Source organism: Scyliorhinus canicula, chromosome 17 (assembly GCF_902713615.1).
Source record: "Scyliorhinus canicula chromosome 17, sScyCan1.1, whole genome shotgun sequence".
In the NCBI taxonomy this organism is placed as follows: domain Eukaryota; kingdom Metazoa; phylum Chordata; class Chondrichthyes; order Carcharhiniformes; family Scyliorhinidae; genus Scyliorhinus; species Scyliorhinus canicula.
In genome coordinates, this window is record NC_052162.1 from 97176990 (window position 1) to 97191717 (window position 14728).

Here is a 14728-nt window from a genome sequence, read left to right on the forward strand (position 1 = left end):
TAAACCTTCTGAGGATAGCCTGATCAGCTGAGTAAGGTATATTATGCGCACTGTCCTATATGATTTTAATCTTCAGAAATAACAATGCACAATGCAGGGGCACACTTATTTATAACTCACTCCAAAACCAACACAAGCTAATCAAATGACAGGACATCTTTATATCATATTAACCACAAGCATAGAAAGTAAGGGCGAAGAAACAAAGTGACTTTGTTTTCAGTTCAGTGCATCTTTCAAAAGTTGAGTGAATTGTTCCAGGCTCAACAATGTCTGCTTTACATCAACTAATTGTGATTGTAATTTTAGTTTGATCATCGAGTAAAGACACACACCCAGATTAGAGAAATGATACACAGTGTAAAATATTCATTCTTTTTTTATAGAGATAAGATGGCTCAGTCTTCAAACTCTACATACTTCAATCAGGAAGAGCTCAAAGAAATTATGTCTACTTTTGAATCGGGTGGACTGGGAATGGCTGCTTCTCTGATAAAGGAGAAGGTAAATAAGCTGAAGGAGACAGAGCTTAACATTGCGGTGACAGGGGAATCAGGTATGGGAAAATCTACCTTCATCAATTCTATGAGAGGACTTCGGAAAGGTGACAAAGGAGCAGCTAAAATTGGGCTCACAGAAACCACAATGACACCAACCCAATATCCACATCCCAGCCTGCCGAAAGTTTGTTTCTGGGATCTGCCAGGAGTTGGAACAACAACATTCCCTGCGGCTGAATACTTAAGGGAAATGGACTTTAACAAATACGATTTCTTCATCATTATCTCAGGCTGTCGATTCACAGAAAATGATGTAAAACTTGCCAAAGAAATTAAACAACTAGGCAAGAAATTCTACTTTGTTCGATCGAAAATTGATAATGATTTACATTCTTTAGAAATGGAGGGTGCAACATTCAACATAGATGAAGAACTGGACAAGATTAGGAATTACTCTGTCAGCAGTTTAAAAGAGGCAGGGGTCCCATCACCCACAGTTTTCCTGATATCAAGCTACAAAGTGAATCAATTTGATTTTCCAGCATTAAACAAAACTCTTGCAGATAATCTTGATTATATAAAGAAGGATCTTTTCTTGATGTCACTTTCAAACACAACATTGGAGATTGTGGAAAATAAAAAAAAGCAGCTGAAGAATCGAATCTGGATGTTGGCCACAATTTCCGGAGCAGTGGGAGCGGTGCCAATTCCTGGCCTGTCCTTTGCTTGTGACATTGGAATACTGGTTACAGCAATCACAGATTTCCGTCAGTATCTGGGTCTGGATGATGCCTCTCTTCAAAGATTGGCCAACATGGCAGGGAAGCCTGTGGAACATCTGAAAGCGGAAGTGAAAACCCCTCTGTTGGGTGAAATAAATGCAGAATTTGTGAAAAGAATGTTGCATGGTTCTGCTGTTGCTGCTATTTCAGCAGCTGAGATTGCTCTCGATAGCATTCCATTTATTGGTTCCATCTTTGGAGCAGGATCATCATTTCTTGTGACCTTCAAACTGCTGAATGATGCATTGGATGAACTTGTGGAGAATGCACAGATAGTAGTGAGAGTTGCATTTGAGACTGATTAAAATGTTTTCAACAAAAACATCAGTACTTTGCGCTTCTGTAATTAATCAAAAAATTTAAATCTGAGGATATTCCCGATTGTTCTAAAGCCAATTATATTTTTTATTCAGAATCAGATCCAGTTCAATGGTCCAAATGACCTTTTCCTGCTCCAATTTCTTATAATCTTCTGATCAATTACAGAATCTATTTCCCAAGATCATTGGCCCTTTATATTCAAGAACGCGGGACTTCACTTATTAGATGAATTGGAAAAGCTGTTGCTGTTCTCCTAAGAGAAGAGAATAACAATAGGAGACTTGGTAAAGACATTTGAAATCATGAAAGGTGTGTACAGAGTAACCAGAAAGAAAATGTTCCCAGTGACAGGATAGCTGAACACCAGAGGACATGGATAAAAGTTGATTGGAAGAAGAACCAACAGTAACATGAGGAAAATGTTTTTTATCCTTTGAAAGGCTAAGACCTGGGACATGTTTGCTGCCTGACAGTGTGAAGGAGGCAGGTTCAATTGTAATATATTTTTTAATAAATTTAGAATACCAGATTAATTTTTTTCCAATTAAGGGGCAATTTAGCGTGGTCAATCCACCTATCCTGCACATTTCTTTTTGTGTTGTGGGCGCGAAACCTACGCAAACACGGGCAGAATGTGCAAACTCCACATAGAGAGTGACCCAGACCCGGGATCGAACCTGGGACCTTGGTGCTGTGAGGCCACAGTGCTAACCACTGCACCACCATGCTGCCCTCAATTAGGATATTTAAAAGCAAATCAAATAAACACCTGAAGCGATACAGAGATTAGGCAGAGATTGTTCCTGTAGGGAAAAGCATGGATGTGATGGGCCGAAAAGCCTTCTTCAATGCTGTAACGATCCTATGATTCTGGGAGCTCAACTTTGGAGGGATCGACTCTTGAAGAGATGTAGAACAGTGAGTTAAGTGTAAATCTCAACATTCTTTTCTTTTATTCAATGTAGTGCCATAGAATTAAATCTATCCATTGTCTACTTGTGACAATAAAGATTATTATTATTATTACTTCCTTGTGAATCTGCTCCTGGGCCTGATCACACTTGCCATAGATAGATCCAGGCTGCGGGTGACCGAGTGGTTCATCCAACCTGACTGCTTGCCCCTCTACCTTGGCTACATTTGCACCCAGGTGTCCCTGGAGAGGGAACATGTGGTGTCCACAGGCACCATTGAGGCTTTCCGTGCGTGGGCACCGTAGGGTCGGGGGTGCTTTATTGGCCCATTTAATCACATTTATGTTTGATGTTTTAGTTACAATTGCTCTTTGTTTTTGCTTAGGGCAGTATCCCTTTAAGGGTCTTTCTATTTTACTTTGACCCTCAGTTTGTTTAATTTACTTAAATTTAGTTTAATTGGTTCAATAGTTGGAAACAAGTTGAACCAATCCAAGGATGTGTAATTGTAGTTTGAATTTTCATTGCTTGTTGGCTTGCTATCTTTTCAGTGATTCTTTTGATATTTGCATTTGTCCTTGAATCAGAAAATCTATGAAATAAAGATTTATTTAGCACTACTTTAAAATTGTCCTGTCCAATTCATGCTGTTTATCTTGTAGGTCAATGTTGAGTCGTAATCCTATCAATATGTAAAGATACATTTTCACAAACGTTATTAGAAACACAAACGATTGTTATTGATTTGATAAAAAACAGTATCCTCCTGTCTGCAGCCAGCTCCAAAAACATCTCCTTTTCTAAGAAACACTTCTTCATTGCGGGGTGCGTCCACATTCTGAGTCCTGATTAGTTACATGGGCCATGTGACTCTTACTCTCCTGGGCTGCCCTCAAAGGGACAATCACCGCATGATTCCCCCTTGAAGTCCTTTACACAAGCTGCAGTAACTAATTCACTCAGACCTAAATATTAGCTAAACATTTTGGGCGGAATTCTCCCAAAGGCCTGACGCCGTCGTGAAACCCGGAGAGGTTCACGACAGCGTCAGAGGCCTCTCCTGGCCCCCTATTCTCCCCCCGCCTGGGGGCAAGGAGGGCCGTGCTGGGAAACTCAGCCACGGGGCCTTGTCGCTGGCGTCAAGGCCCGGCGCCGGGAATGGCGCACAAGAAGACGTGGTGGCTTGATCTTGCGGGGCGGCGGAGGGGAAAGAGTGTGTCCCATTGTGACGCCAACCCTACTGAAGTATCTTAAGGATTTGATCCAGTTTTGTTTAATTTACGGTTGCCGGTTGTTGGTGAGACATTGCTGAAACTCAGTAGAAATTCAAGTTAAAAACTTGTCAGGTGCAAATAAGAATTGTTTTATTGAAGTTCATTGGTTACAACTTGAAAATGATTTAAAAGGTAGTTTGTAGACAATTTGATTTTCTTCAAAGAATCACAGGAATTATCTTCTGAGACAATAGCCTGAACACAACTTTAAAAGTCAAAGGCTGAAGTCAAAGTATGAAAATGAAATAGGAATACAGAACTCTTTTCTAATTCTCTCTCTCTCTCTCTCTCTTTCTGTCTTGTTCTCTTTGTCTCTCTGACTTGTCTGTCTTCTTGCCTTTCTGACTTGTCTGTCTTCTTGCCTCTAGTCTTCTGTCTCTAGTCTTCTGTCTCTAGTCTCTTGTCGCCTCTAGTCTTAAAATGGTGGCCAAATTATCCATGGATATACTCTTTGATATCTGTCTTAAGCGATCCGATCACATCCCAATATAATCCTAATTGGTTTAAGCTATATTCAAAACACATTTGATTTGATAACAAGCCGTCCATCATGACAATGTAACGCCACTTCTAATTGTTGCTTATTGGTATGTTTCTCATGGGATATTGTGCTTTATCAAAACCAGCAAAAACTGGTCTAATGCTGACCTACCTATTGCCACCATGGAGACCTCATGTTATCTCATCATGCTAGGCTAGGCATAATTCAGAACATACAACTCAAACTGTCTTTTATAAGATTGTTTCACTGAGAATGTTGGAATCAAATATATACATATATATATTATATTTGAGTCGATGTTTTAACTGTCCATTTATTAAAAACAAGGCAATATAGTTCAAGATATTTTTTTTAGCTTGTATAATTTATGGGATATGATTCAACCTAATCTCGAGCTGCGTGAGAACCGTACAATCCTTCATCCTTATCCCTCGTTGCTATGGATTCCGCCCTTGCCCTTGGAAAAATGTGATGTTTTTATCAGTGGTTCTGTTTTTCCCAAACACATGTCTGAGTTTGGAAGTTGTATATTTCTTTCATTTTAAAACTGGGATTTAATATTTCTGTCTTAAACAGTCTTCTTACCTATATTAAGTGTATTTAAAATACCTGACTTCTACAGTCGCCCCTTTGATAAATCGAAAGATCAAGTGAGATATATCAGAATAAGATAAAAGATATCATTAAAGCGATAGGGTAGGTAAAAGCGCAAAGAATAATTCATTCATATTGTCATTGCAGATTTAAACAATAGAATGGAAACTTAGTATTGCAACAAGTATTTCAACAATAATCATTAAAATTCTTAAAGAATCATTATTACAAAATAAAAATTAATGAATTAGTCAAATTTGATGCTACAGATTCAGTATTAATAGATTATACAAATAATTGATTGATATTACGGTTAACATTTTAACAAAAGTATTTCACCTCAAATTCATCAATTGGGGGTGCAGTAGGGTTAGTGTGAATCATTCTGACAGTTGGCCCCCTGCGTCTAGCGAATAGTTCTTTGATGCACGTAGCACACTGGTATGTCATATAAATGATGAATCCAGCTGCACAGGAGAATAGGATTATTCTCATTATGGACATTCCTGTGTATCCAAACCACCCGCAAATTCTATCCCAGAGAGAGAGAACTTGGGATGGATCAAGTTTTTTGATTTCTTTTTGGATATGTAATACCAAATCTTTAACTTCTTCAGAGTTATCAGGAATGAAAGTGCAACATTCTGCACCAATCAGGGCGCACGTGCCACCGGTTTTGGCTAGCACATAGTCAAGTGCCATTCGATTTTGCAATACCACGGTTCGAATTGTTTGCATTTCGTCAGAGATTTTGTCTAGGGCAGTGGCAGTGTATTCTGCCACATCTTGTATGATGGTTGTTATTTTATTTAACTCATTCTCCATCCTTACTTCCCAATAGAAAGGAATGAATCTAGCAAAAATTGCATCTCTAAAGGTGATAGAACGTTTTTTTTTCTTTGAACAGTCATTTCTGAAATATGCAGGAGATTAGTCACATGACGAATGGCAGGTACCATGTATCCTAAATAGCAAGATCCTGACCAGGATCTTGGGAGCCAGGGATATGCTTTATCATCACAAATAAAATAAGTTCCATTATAAGCAGAATATGAGTAAATATATTCTAAGAGCCATTGGTCTTCGAATGTTTTATTATTTCTGAGGTTAGGTATGCCTGTTATCCTTGAGGACCGCATAACTCTTTCTAAGCGGTCGTTAGTACATTTAAAAGCTGTGTTAACATCTACATAGTTAGTACAATTACTATTACCCATTGGTATCCCTTTAGGGTCCTTACTGATGAGGCAAATTGATCCTTTTTGTTTAATATTAGTTGGGAGGTTAAGATGTTGTGGTTTGTTGTCAGGGTTAAATTGAAGTTGGTGCCATCCTGAAAAGGTGTTTAGTGGATAGCCTGCAGATTTCCATAAGTTAATAGATTTTTGGATGTCAACCTGGTACCTCCCATTTTCACATGTATATGCTCCAGAACGGGTCACCACAGAGCGAGGGACACTTTGATAGATGTACCATTCTGCTGTTTCTGAAGCATTAAAGGGAATAGTTAGAAAGGGAATACCCTCCCCTGAGTTAGTAGGGGTTGCAATGCATACCCAACAATTAGAAATGTTAAAGTTGTCAGCATATATCTTAGATGTGTAAAGGAATGTGTTCTTATTCATTTCTGATACAACATTCACGAAGTCAATCAAATAACTGAAAATTAAAATTGCGGCAAACATTTTACTTGTACGATGCGTGAATCCAACTTTTCTTTCCTTTTAACTTAACAGCGGATTGGGTGGTGAGAAGGATTACGAAAGGACCTTCCCACTTCGATCCCAAAGGTTCCTTTTGCAGCTTTTTGACGTACACTTCTTCACCGGGCACCAGGTCGTGTCCACCCTCCGGAGGATCACCCCACGCAGCTAACACCTGTTGAGAAGCAGAGCTAACAGCATTTGTTAGATTTTGACAGTAAGACAGCAAAGCATCACTCATTAAATGACAGTCTGCTTTCCTCAAGTCAATAGTTCCTGGCAGAGACATTGGTCTGCCTGTGATGATTTCAAAATGGCTCAGGCCTGTTGTTCTATTTGGTGTTGCTCTAATGCTGCATAATACTATTGGCAAAGCTTGGACCCAATTCATGCCTTCCTGGCTGTATTTAGACAGTCTTTCTTTCAAAGTTCGATTCATACGTTCCACTTGTCCTGATGATTGTGGATGATAAGGACAGTGTAAATTCCAGTTAATGTTTAGTAGTTTACAGACTTCCCTACAAACAGCTCCTGTAAAGTGGGTTCCATTGTCTGAGTCAATGCTAGCTGGTACTCCCCATCTGGGAATAAAGTCTTGGCATAGCACTTTGGCTGTGTGGGCAGCTGTCCCTCTTCTAGCTGGAGCAGCTTCCACCCATCTGGAGATTTTATCCACTATTACAAGGACGTCATTGTACTGTTGACATTTAGGAAGAGTGATGTAATCTACTTGTAAGTCCTGGAATGGACCTGCAGGAGCAGGAGCTCTTAATTGAGGCATTGATGTTATAGGACCCAAGTTATTCTTTTGACAGGTTACACATCGGTTTGCTACCAATTGTGCATGTTTTTTGAATCCTTTACCACACCAACTTCTGTGGAATCGATCCATCATTTGTTGAGGTGATATGTGTCCCCATGAATGAATTTGTTGAGCTAAGAAGGGCATTAGTGATTGCGGTGCGGCTGGTTTAGAAGTTTGAACTTCTCTCCAAATTTCATCATCATACGGTTGAATACCTGATTCTAACCATTTCCATTTTTCTTCCTTTGTACAATCATTCTGCATTTCACGTAAATCATGTAATAAGGTGGTTACTCCCAATTTGTAAATGTGACTGGATTGTTGATGCCAATGAGAGGCACAAAGGGAGGCAGCTTCCCTTGCTGCGTGGTCTGCAAGAGCATTTCCTCTTGCTTCCATCGTGTCCTCATGAGTATGGGCTTTACATTTTAGAACTGATACTTCTTTGGGCAAGGTCATAGCTTCTAGAAGATCTTGTACTTCCTTTCCATTTCGGATAGGTGTACCAGCTGTTGTGAGAAATCCTCTTTTTCTCCACAGTTGGCCAAAATCATGTGCTACTCCAAAACCATATCTGGAGTCAGTATAGATGTTAGCAGTTTTATCTCTTGCCACATGACATGCTTCTGTAAGTGCCTTTAATTCGGCCTGCTGAGCTGATGTAGCTGGGGGCAAACTTCCTTCAGCTAATACTTCGTATGGGCTTGTGACTGCCCACCCAGCTTTCCTGATACCCTTGTCAATAAAAGAGGAACCATCTGTGAATAGGATTAAATCTGGGTTCTGTAGTGGCTCTTCTTCTACTAAGCGTACTTCTTCCATTTCCTCTATTATTTTCACACAGTCATGCACCTCTCTCTCTCCCTCCCCTTGTTCCTCGGGAAGCGGGAGCAAGGACGATGGGTTTACAGGACTGGCTTTGTGAAAATATAGGTTGGGAGCTTCCAAAACTGCTGTCCATCTAGTCCACCTAGCTGATGTAACTTGTGACACTCTGTTCATGGATAGTAGAGAATGGACTGAATGTGGACATTTAATGATTAACTTTTGGTCTAGAACAAATCCAGATGTAATCATTACAGCTCGACATGTAGCTTCCATGGCTCGTAAGCAACTGCCAAATGCTAGTGCCACATTGTCAAGTTTAAGGGAATAGTACCCAACTGGTCTTAACTGATCACCATGTTCTTGAGCTAGTACTGCAGTCATATAACCATCTCTTTCATGAACAAACATGGTAAAAGGTTTTCCGTTGTTTGGAATACCTAAGGCTGGCGCTGAACACAGGACCTTTTTCAAATTCAGAAATGATTGTTTTTCTTCAGAATTGAATTTAACTCGATCTTTTGATTTTCTGTTTCCTTTTAGAAGATCATTCAGTGGCTGGCATAACTGAGTATAAGAATCAATCCAATTTCTGTTAAAATTACAGAGTCCCAAGAAAGATCTGACTTCCTGTACAGTTGAGGGTTCTTTAGCTGCTTTGATGGCAGCTGTTCTGTCTTGAGTAAGTTCCCTTTTGCCTTTGGAAATTTTCTGTCCCAAGTAAACAACTTCTTCCTGGGTAATTTGTGCTTTTGCAAAGCTAGCTTTGTGACCATTTGCACTGAGGTGGTTCAAGACCACCCGTAAGTCCTTTTCATGGTCATCTTTATTGATGGAGGCTAACAGAACATCATCTACATACTGAATAATGGTTGAAGGCAGATCAGACAGTTCCCTGATGTGATTCTGCAGAGCCATGTGGTAAACAGTTGGGCTATTGTGAAAACCTTGCGGTAGTCTAGTCCATGTGTACTGTTGCTGATTAACTGTAAAAGCAAACCATGGTTGTACTTGTTTAGCTAATGGTACTGACCAGAAGCCATTTGCCATATCAATGACTGAAAACCACTGAAGGTCAGGAGTTAAAGAGTTAAAAATTGTAGACGGATCTGCCACTAAAGGAGCTTTTCTGACAATGAATTGATTTGCCTTTCTGTAGTCAATAGTAAGGCGCCATGTACCATTAGCCTTTTTCACAGGCCATACAGGGCTGTTTGATGAACTGTGAATACGCACTAAAATATCCCTTTCTTCAAGTTGTTTTATTATAGGTAGAATACCTTGAATTGACGTTTTGCTAATGGGGTATTGTTTGGTACAAGGTGGAGCTGATCCCATGAAAGTAACTGGTTCCATTTTCAAAAGACCACAATCATTTTTGTCAATTGCCCAAATTGGATGATGTTGTATTTCATCTTTTTTTATGTGTCTAATGGACCAGGTAATTTTCCCATTATTGAAATTGAGTGAAGAATTTAGTTGTGATAAGATGTCCATACCTAGAAGTGCTTGTGTTACCAGACCTACCCATATTGACGCTATCAGTTGATGTGGTCCAAATTCTAAGAGCAGTGGTTTAGTCTTCCGAAGAGGGACAGAGTCTCCTCCTGCAGCAAAAGCTTCAATTTTCTCTGAAGTTAGGGGAAAGAAAGCAGCATTCTGTTCAGTAACACAGGTAAGTTCAGCTCCAGTATCAAATAGAAAATCGATATCAATACCTTCCACTCTTAATGAAATATATAATCCATCATTTTTCTGCTGCAAAAGTGCATGTAGAGAGAAATGGAGAGAATCATCAAGAGTGGGGTCTAGCAGTTTTTTGAATTATCACACAGAGAACGTCTTTGAGCTGGAGGACAGCTGTTTAACATTTCATTCATAGCATTGTTATCATCGTGTAGAATCCTACGTGGGTACGGTTTGTCCCCATGTGGGTAAGATTTCTCTCTACATGGGTAAGGTTCCTCCCTACGTGGATAAGGTTCCTCCCTACGTGGATAAGGTTCCTCCCTACGTAGATAAGGTTGGGAGGTTTTAGAATTCCTGTACGTAAGTCTGGGTCTGTCTTGTTGGAACGTTACCCTAGGTGCATCTTGTTTGTGCGCATTCCGTGGTTGACCACGAGGTGGAAATGTATTGTAGTGAAAATTGTCTACCTCATTATCATCTCTCGAATCCATCCGTGGTTTAAGATAGCATTTTGCCATCCAGTGTCCTACTTTACCGCAGTAAAGACATAGTGGTATATTTTCCTTACGTGATTTTAATGGAGCCAGGGTACATGTTTGCCCTGAATCTTGTGGTTGTGCTTTAGTCACTGCTGATGAGCTTGTCCGATTGCGTAAACCGCGATCTATCTGAATGCACCGGTCAACTATGTCTCGGTATGTGCCAGTTTTGGCCCAAGATGGTAAAACCAAATTCAAAGCATCAGAGACTTCAGTTTTAACACCAGCTACAAAAGCCGTTTTTAACGGATTTAAATCGCTTGCATCCCATGTGTCAGTTTCGTCTGTAAGTGTCATTCCCGAATATTCCATCCAAGTCTGTAAAAATCTGTCCTCAAAATCCTGAATATCTTCATTACTTTTTTGAATGCAAGATGTGATCTTAGACCAATCGGTCCTCGGGGGGCGAAATGTTAATAGCCAATCCCTGATTGCTAGCCAACCAGCGTCTAAATTTTGCAAATCGTCTCCAAGGGCAAATTCCACCTCAGTTCGAAGGGTTGAAATTACGCGAGTACCGAGCATGATAGTTAGAACTTGTGCAGGGTAGCATGGTGGTTAGCATAAATGCTTCACAGCTCCAGGGTCCCAGGTTCGATTCCCGGCTGGGTCACTGTCTGTGTGGAGTCTGCACGTCCTCCCCCTGTGTGCGTGGGTTTCCTCCGGGTGCTCCGGTTTCCTCCCACAGTCCAAAGATGTGCGGGTTAGGTGGATTTGCCATGCTAAATTGCCCGTAGTGTCCTAATAAAAGTAAGGTTAAGGGGGGGGTTGTTGGGTTACGGGTATAGGGTGGATACGTGGGTTTTAGTAGGGTGATCATGGCTCGGCACAACATTGAGGGCCGAAGGGCCTGTTCTGTGCTGTACTGTTCTATGTTCTATGTTCTAAATGGGTGGAGACTGTAAATGGATTTTAATCTGTTAATTCCATTCCATGTGGACATACCACCCTTTTTAGGATGTGGGAGATTTTTGGACCATTCGTCAATTTGTGCAGGCTCTGCTGGTTCCTGAGTCCATTGATGATCAAATATGTTTCTAGAGATAGTCTCACCTTCTTCCTCTATTTTTTTGCTTCCAACTCTAACCCGTTTGCGTTTTAAAGGGGCTAGTTGAATTAATTTAGTATTACGCTTTGTAGGAACACTATCTTCGTCTGATTCATTTGGCAGAGGAATTAACTTATTCATGACACTTGATTTTGGCTGTGCATTTGCCAATTGTGCCACTAGGTGGGCTGCTTGTTGAGTTTGTGTTACTTCAGCTGCTGTTTGAATCCAGTCTTTTAGGACCTTGCCGCTTTCAGTGGCAATACTTAAATCTTTTTTAAAAACATATCTTTCTTCGATTAACTTGCAATTATCATATTCAATTCGCTCAGTTTTTGATTGTAATCTTTGGTATCTTGACTCAACCTTAAAAATTTGATCTTGTAATTCTGCTGTTTGAATAGATAACTCCTGGAGTTTAGAGGTTTTGTTTTGCAATTCTGTTCCAATTTCATCATAATGTTCAAGTTTAGATTCTGCATCTTGCAAATCTCTTTCTAAAACACATTTTTGTTCCATTACCTTATATTTTTCAAGTTCAATCCGTTCAGTTTTTGATAGCAACTTTTGGTATCTTGACTCAAACTCAAAAATTTGATTTTGTAAATCTGCTATTTGAGAAGATAACAGCTGGAGTTTAGAAGTTTTGTTTTGCAATTCTGTGCTAATTTCATCATAATGTTCAAGCTTTGCTTTTGTATCTTGCAATTCTTTTTCTAAAACACATTTTTCTGCAATTAACTTTGAATTTTCAAGTACAGTTTGATCAGTTTTTGATTGTAACTGTTTGTATTTTGACTCAACATCAAAAATTTGATCTTGGAACTCTATTTGAACAGATAACTGCTGGAGTTTAGAAGTTTTGTTTTGCAATTCTGTTCTAAGTTCATCGTCCTGTTCAAATTTGGATTTTACATCTCGCAATTCTCTTTCTAAAACACAGTTTTCTTCAATTAACTTGGAATTTTCAAATTCAATTTGCTCAGCTTTTGATTGCACCTCAAAAATTTGATTTTGTACTTCTGCTATTTGAACAGATAACTGCTGGAGTTCAGAGATTTTGTTTTCCAAATCAGTTCTAGTTTCATCATCAGATTCAAGTTTTGCTTTTGCATCTTGCAATTCTTCAACAACTGCAATTAGTTGGTCTTTAGTGGTCCTATATTCATGATCAGTTTTATTTTTAGTAATTATCTCTTGCTGTCTGCGTAATTGTCCCATAATTGCCAGGGACCATTTTACACGTTCTGCACTGTGCAATCGTGTGCTTTTTCCCCATGCTCTCTTGATATTATCAAAGGACCACTGTCCTCTGCGGATATTATACTTTGATTCAATTTTTCTTGAGGTTTCACATAGGTCAAATTGTTTACAAAAGAAAGACCCAAAATCCCCCAACATATCTTCAATGGAAACATCTGGTATCCCAGTTCCTCCTTTTACCGTCGTAGGGAGTAAATTTCTGCCTTCTAAAGGGTCTAAATCTATACTTTCAACTGGATCAGCCATAAATTCAACCTTTCACTTAACTTTTTGTGTGAAGGCTGCGTCAGTCTCAACAACCAGCAGCTGATTGATTTAACACAGTCTATAAAAATGTCCTTTTCAGGGGTCGAAGCACTGATTGATGCAGCTTTAAGACTTTTAATGGGTGAAAAAGATATTTCTTACCCCAGTCTAGCCGTGGATTCCGACTGTCTTCCGATCTCTTCCGATTATTCCCGAAGCTTCCGTCGTCGCCTGTTCCTACTCCGATTTCTCACGAAGCTTTCCAAACCTCTCCGAAGGTCGAATCAGAACTCCTCCCCTCCTGGCTGGCTCGCCAATTTGAAGTATCTTAAGGATTTGATCCAGTTTTGTTTAATTTACGGTTGCCGGTTGTTGGTGAGACATTGCTGAAACTCAGTAGAAATTCAAGTTAAAAACTTGTCAGGTGCAAATAAGAATTGTTTTATTGAAGTTCATTGGTTACAACTTGAAAATGATTTAAAAGGTAGTTTGTAGACAATTTGATTTTCTTCAAAGAATCACAGGAATTATCTTCTGAGACAATAGCCTGAACACAACTTTAAAAGTCAAAGGCTGAAGTCAAAGTATGAAAATGAAATAGGAATACAGAACTCTTTTCTAATTCTCTCTCTCTCTCTCTCTCTTTCTGTCTTGTTCTCTTTGTCTCTCTGACTTGTCTGTCTTCTTGCCTTTCTGACTTGGCTGTCTTCTTGCCTCTAGTCTTCTGTCTCTAGTCTTCTGTCTCTCGTCTCTAGTCTCTGTCTCTAGTCTCTTGTCGCCTCTAGTCTTAAAACGGTGGCCAAATTATCCATGGATATACTCTTTGATATCTGTCTTAAGCGATCCGATCACACCCCAATATAATCCTAATTGGTTTAAGCTATATTCAAAACACATTTGATTTGATAACAAGCCGTCCATCATGACAATGTAACGCCACTTCTAATTGTTGCTTATTGGTATGTTTCTCATGGGATATTGTGCTTTATCAAAACCAGCAAAAACTGGTCGAATGCTGACCTACCTATTGCCACCATGGAGACCTCATGTTATCTCATCATGCTAGGCTAGGCATAATTCAGAACATACAACTCAAACTGTCTTTTATAAGATTGTTTCACTGAGAATGTTGGAATCAAATATATACATATATATATTATATTTGAGTCGATGTTTTAACTGTCCATTTATTAAAAACAAGGCAATATAGTTCAAGATATTTTTTTTAGCTTGTATAATTTATGGGATATGATTCAACCTAATCTCGAGCTGCGTGAGAACCGTACCATCCTTCATCCTTATCCCTCGTTGCTATGGACTCCGCCCTTGCCCTTGGAAAAATGTGATGTTTTTATCAGTGGTTCTGTTTTTCCCAAACACATGTCTGAGTTTGGAAGTTGTATATTTCTTTCATTTTAAAACTGGGATTTAATATTTCTGTCTTAAACAGTCTTCTTACCTATATTAAGTGTATTTAAAATACCTGACTTCTACACCTACGATCGGTAGGCACCGATCGCGGGCCTGTCCCCTCCCGAGCACGGTTGTGGTGCTCAGTCCCCTCTAGGCCCCCCACAAGCCCCAAACGGGCAGCTCACGCCGTGTTCATGGCAGTAGCGGCCAGGTGTGGTTGCCGCCGTCGTGCAACAGTAACGAACGGCAGGCCGCTCGGCCCATCCGGGTCAGCGAATCGCGGGCCGCCGTGAAAAATGGCGGCACGCGA

At 39.8% G+C, this 14728-nt stretch overlaps 1 protein-coding gene across 1 annotated transcript in view; it reads left to right on the plus strand.

Moving 5' to 3' along the window:
• Nucleotide 1: 1 nt before the first annotated feature.
• Nucleotides 2-14728, plus strand: part of LOC119951485 — a 106798-nt gene continuing 92071 nt past the window's right edge. Inside the window, exons 1-2 of the mRNA XM_038774696.1 lie at nt 2-36; nt 387-1584. Of these exons, the coding sequence (XP_038630624.1) occupies nt 394-1584 (1191 nt within the window). The 5' untranslated portion in view covers nt 2-36; nt 387-393. The remainder of the gene's footprint in view (nt 37-386; nt 1585-14728) is intronic.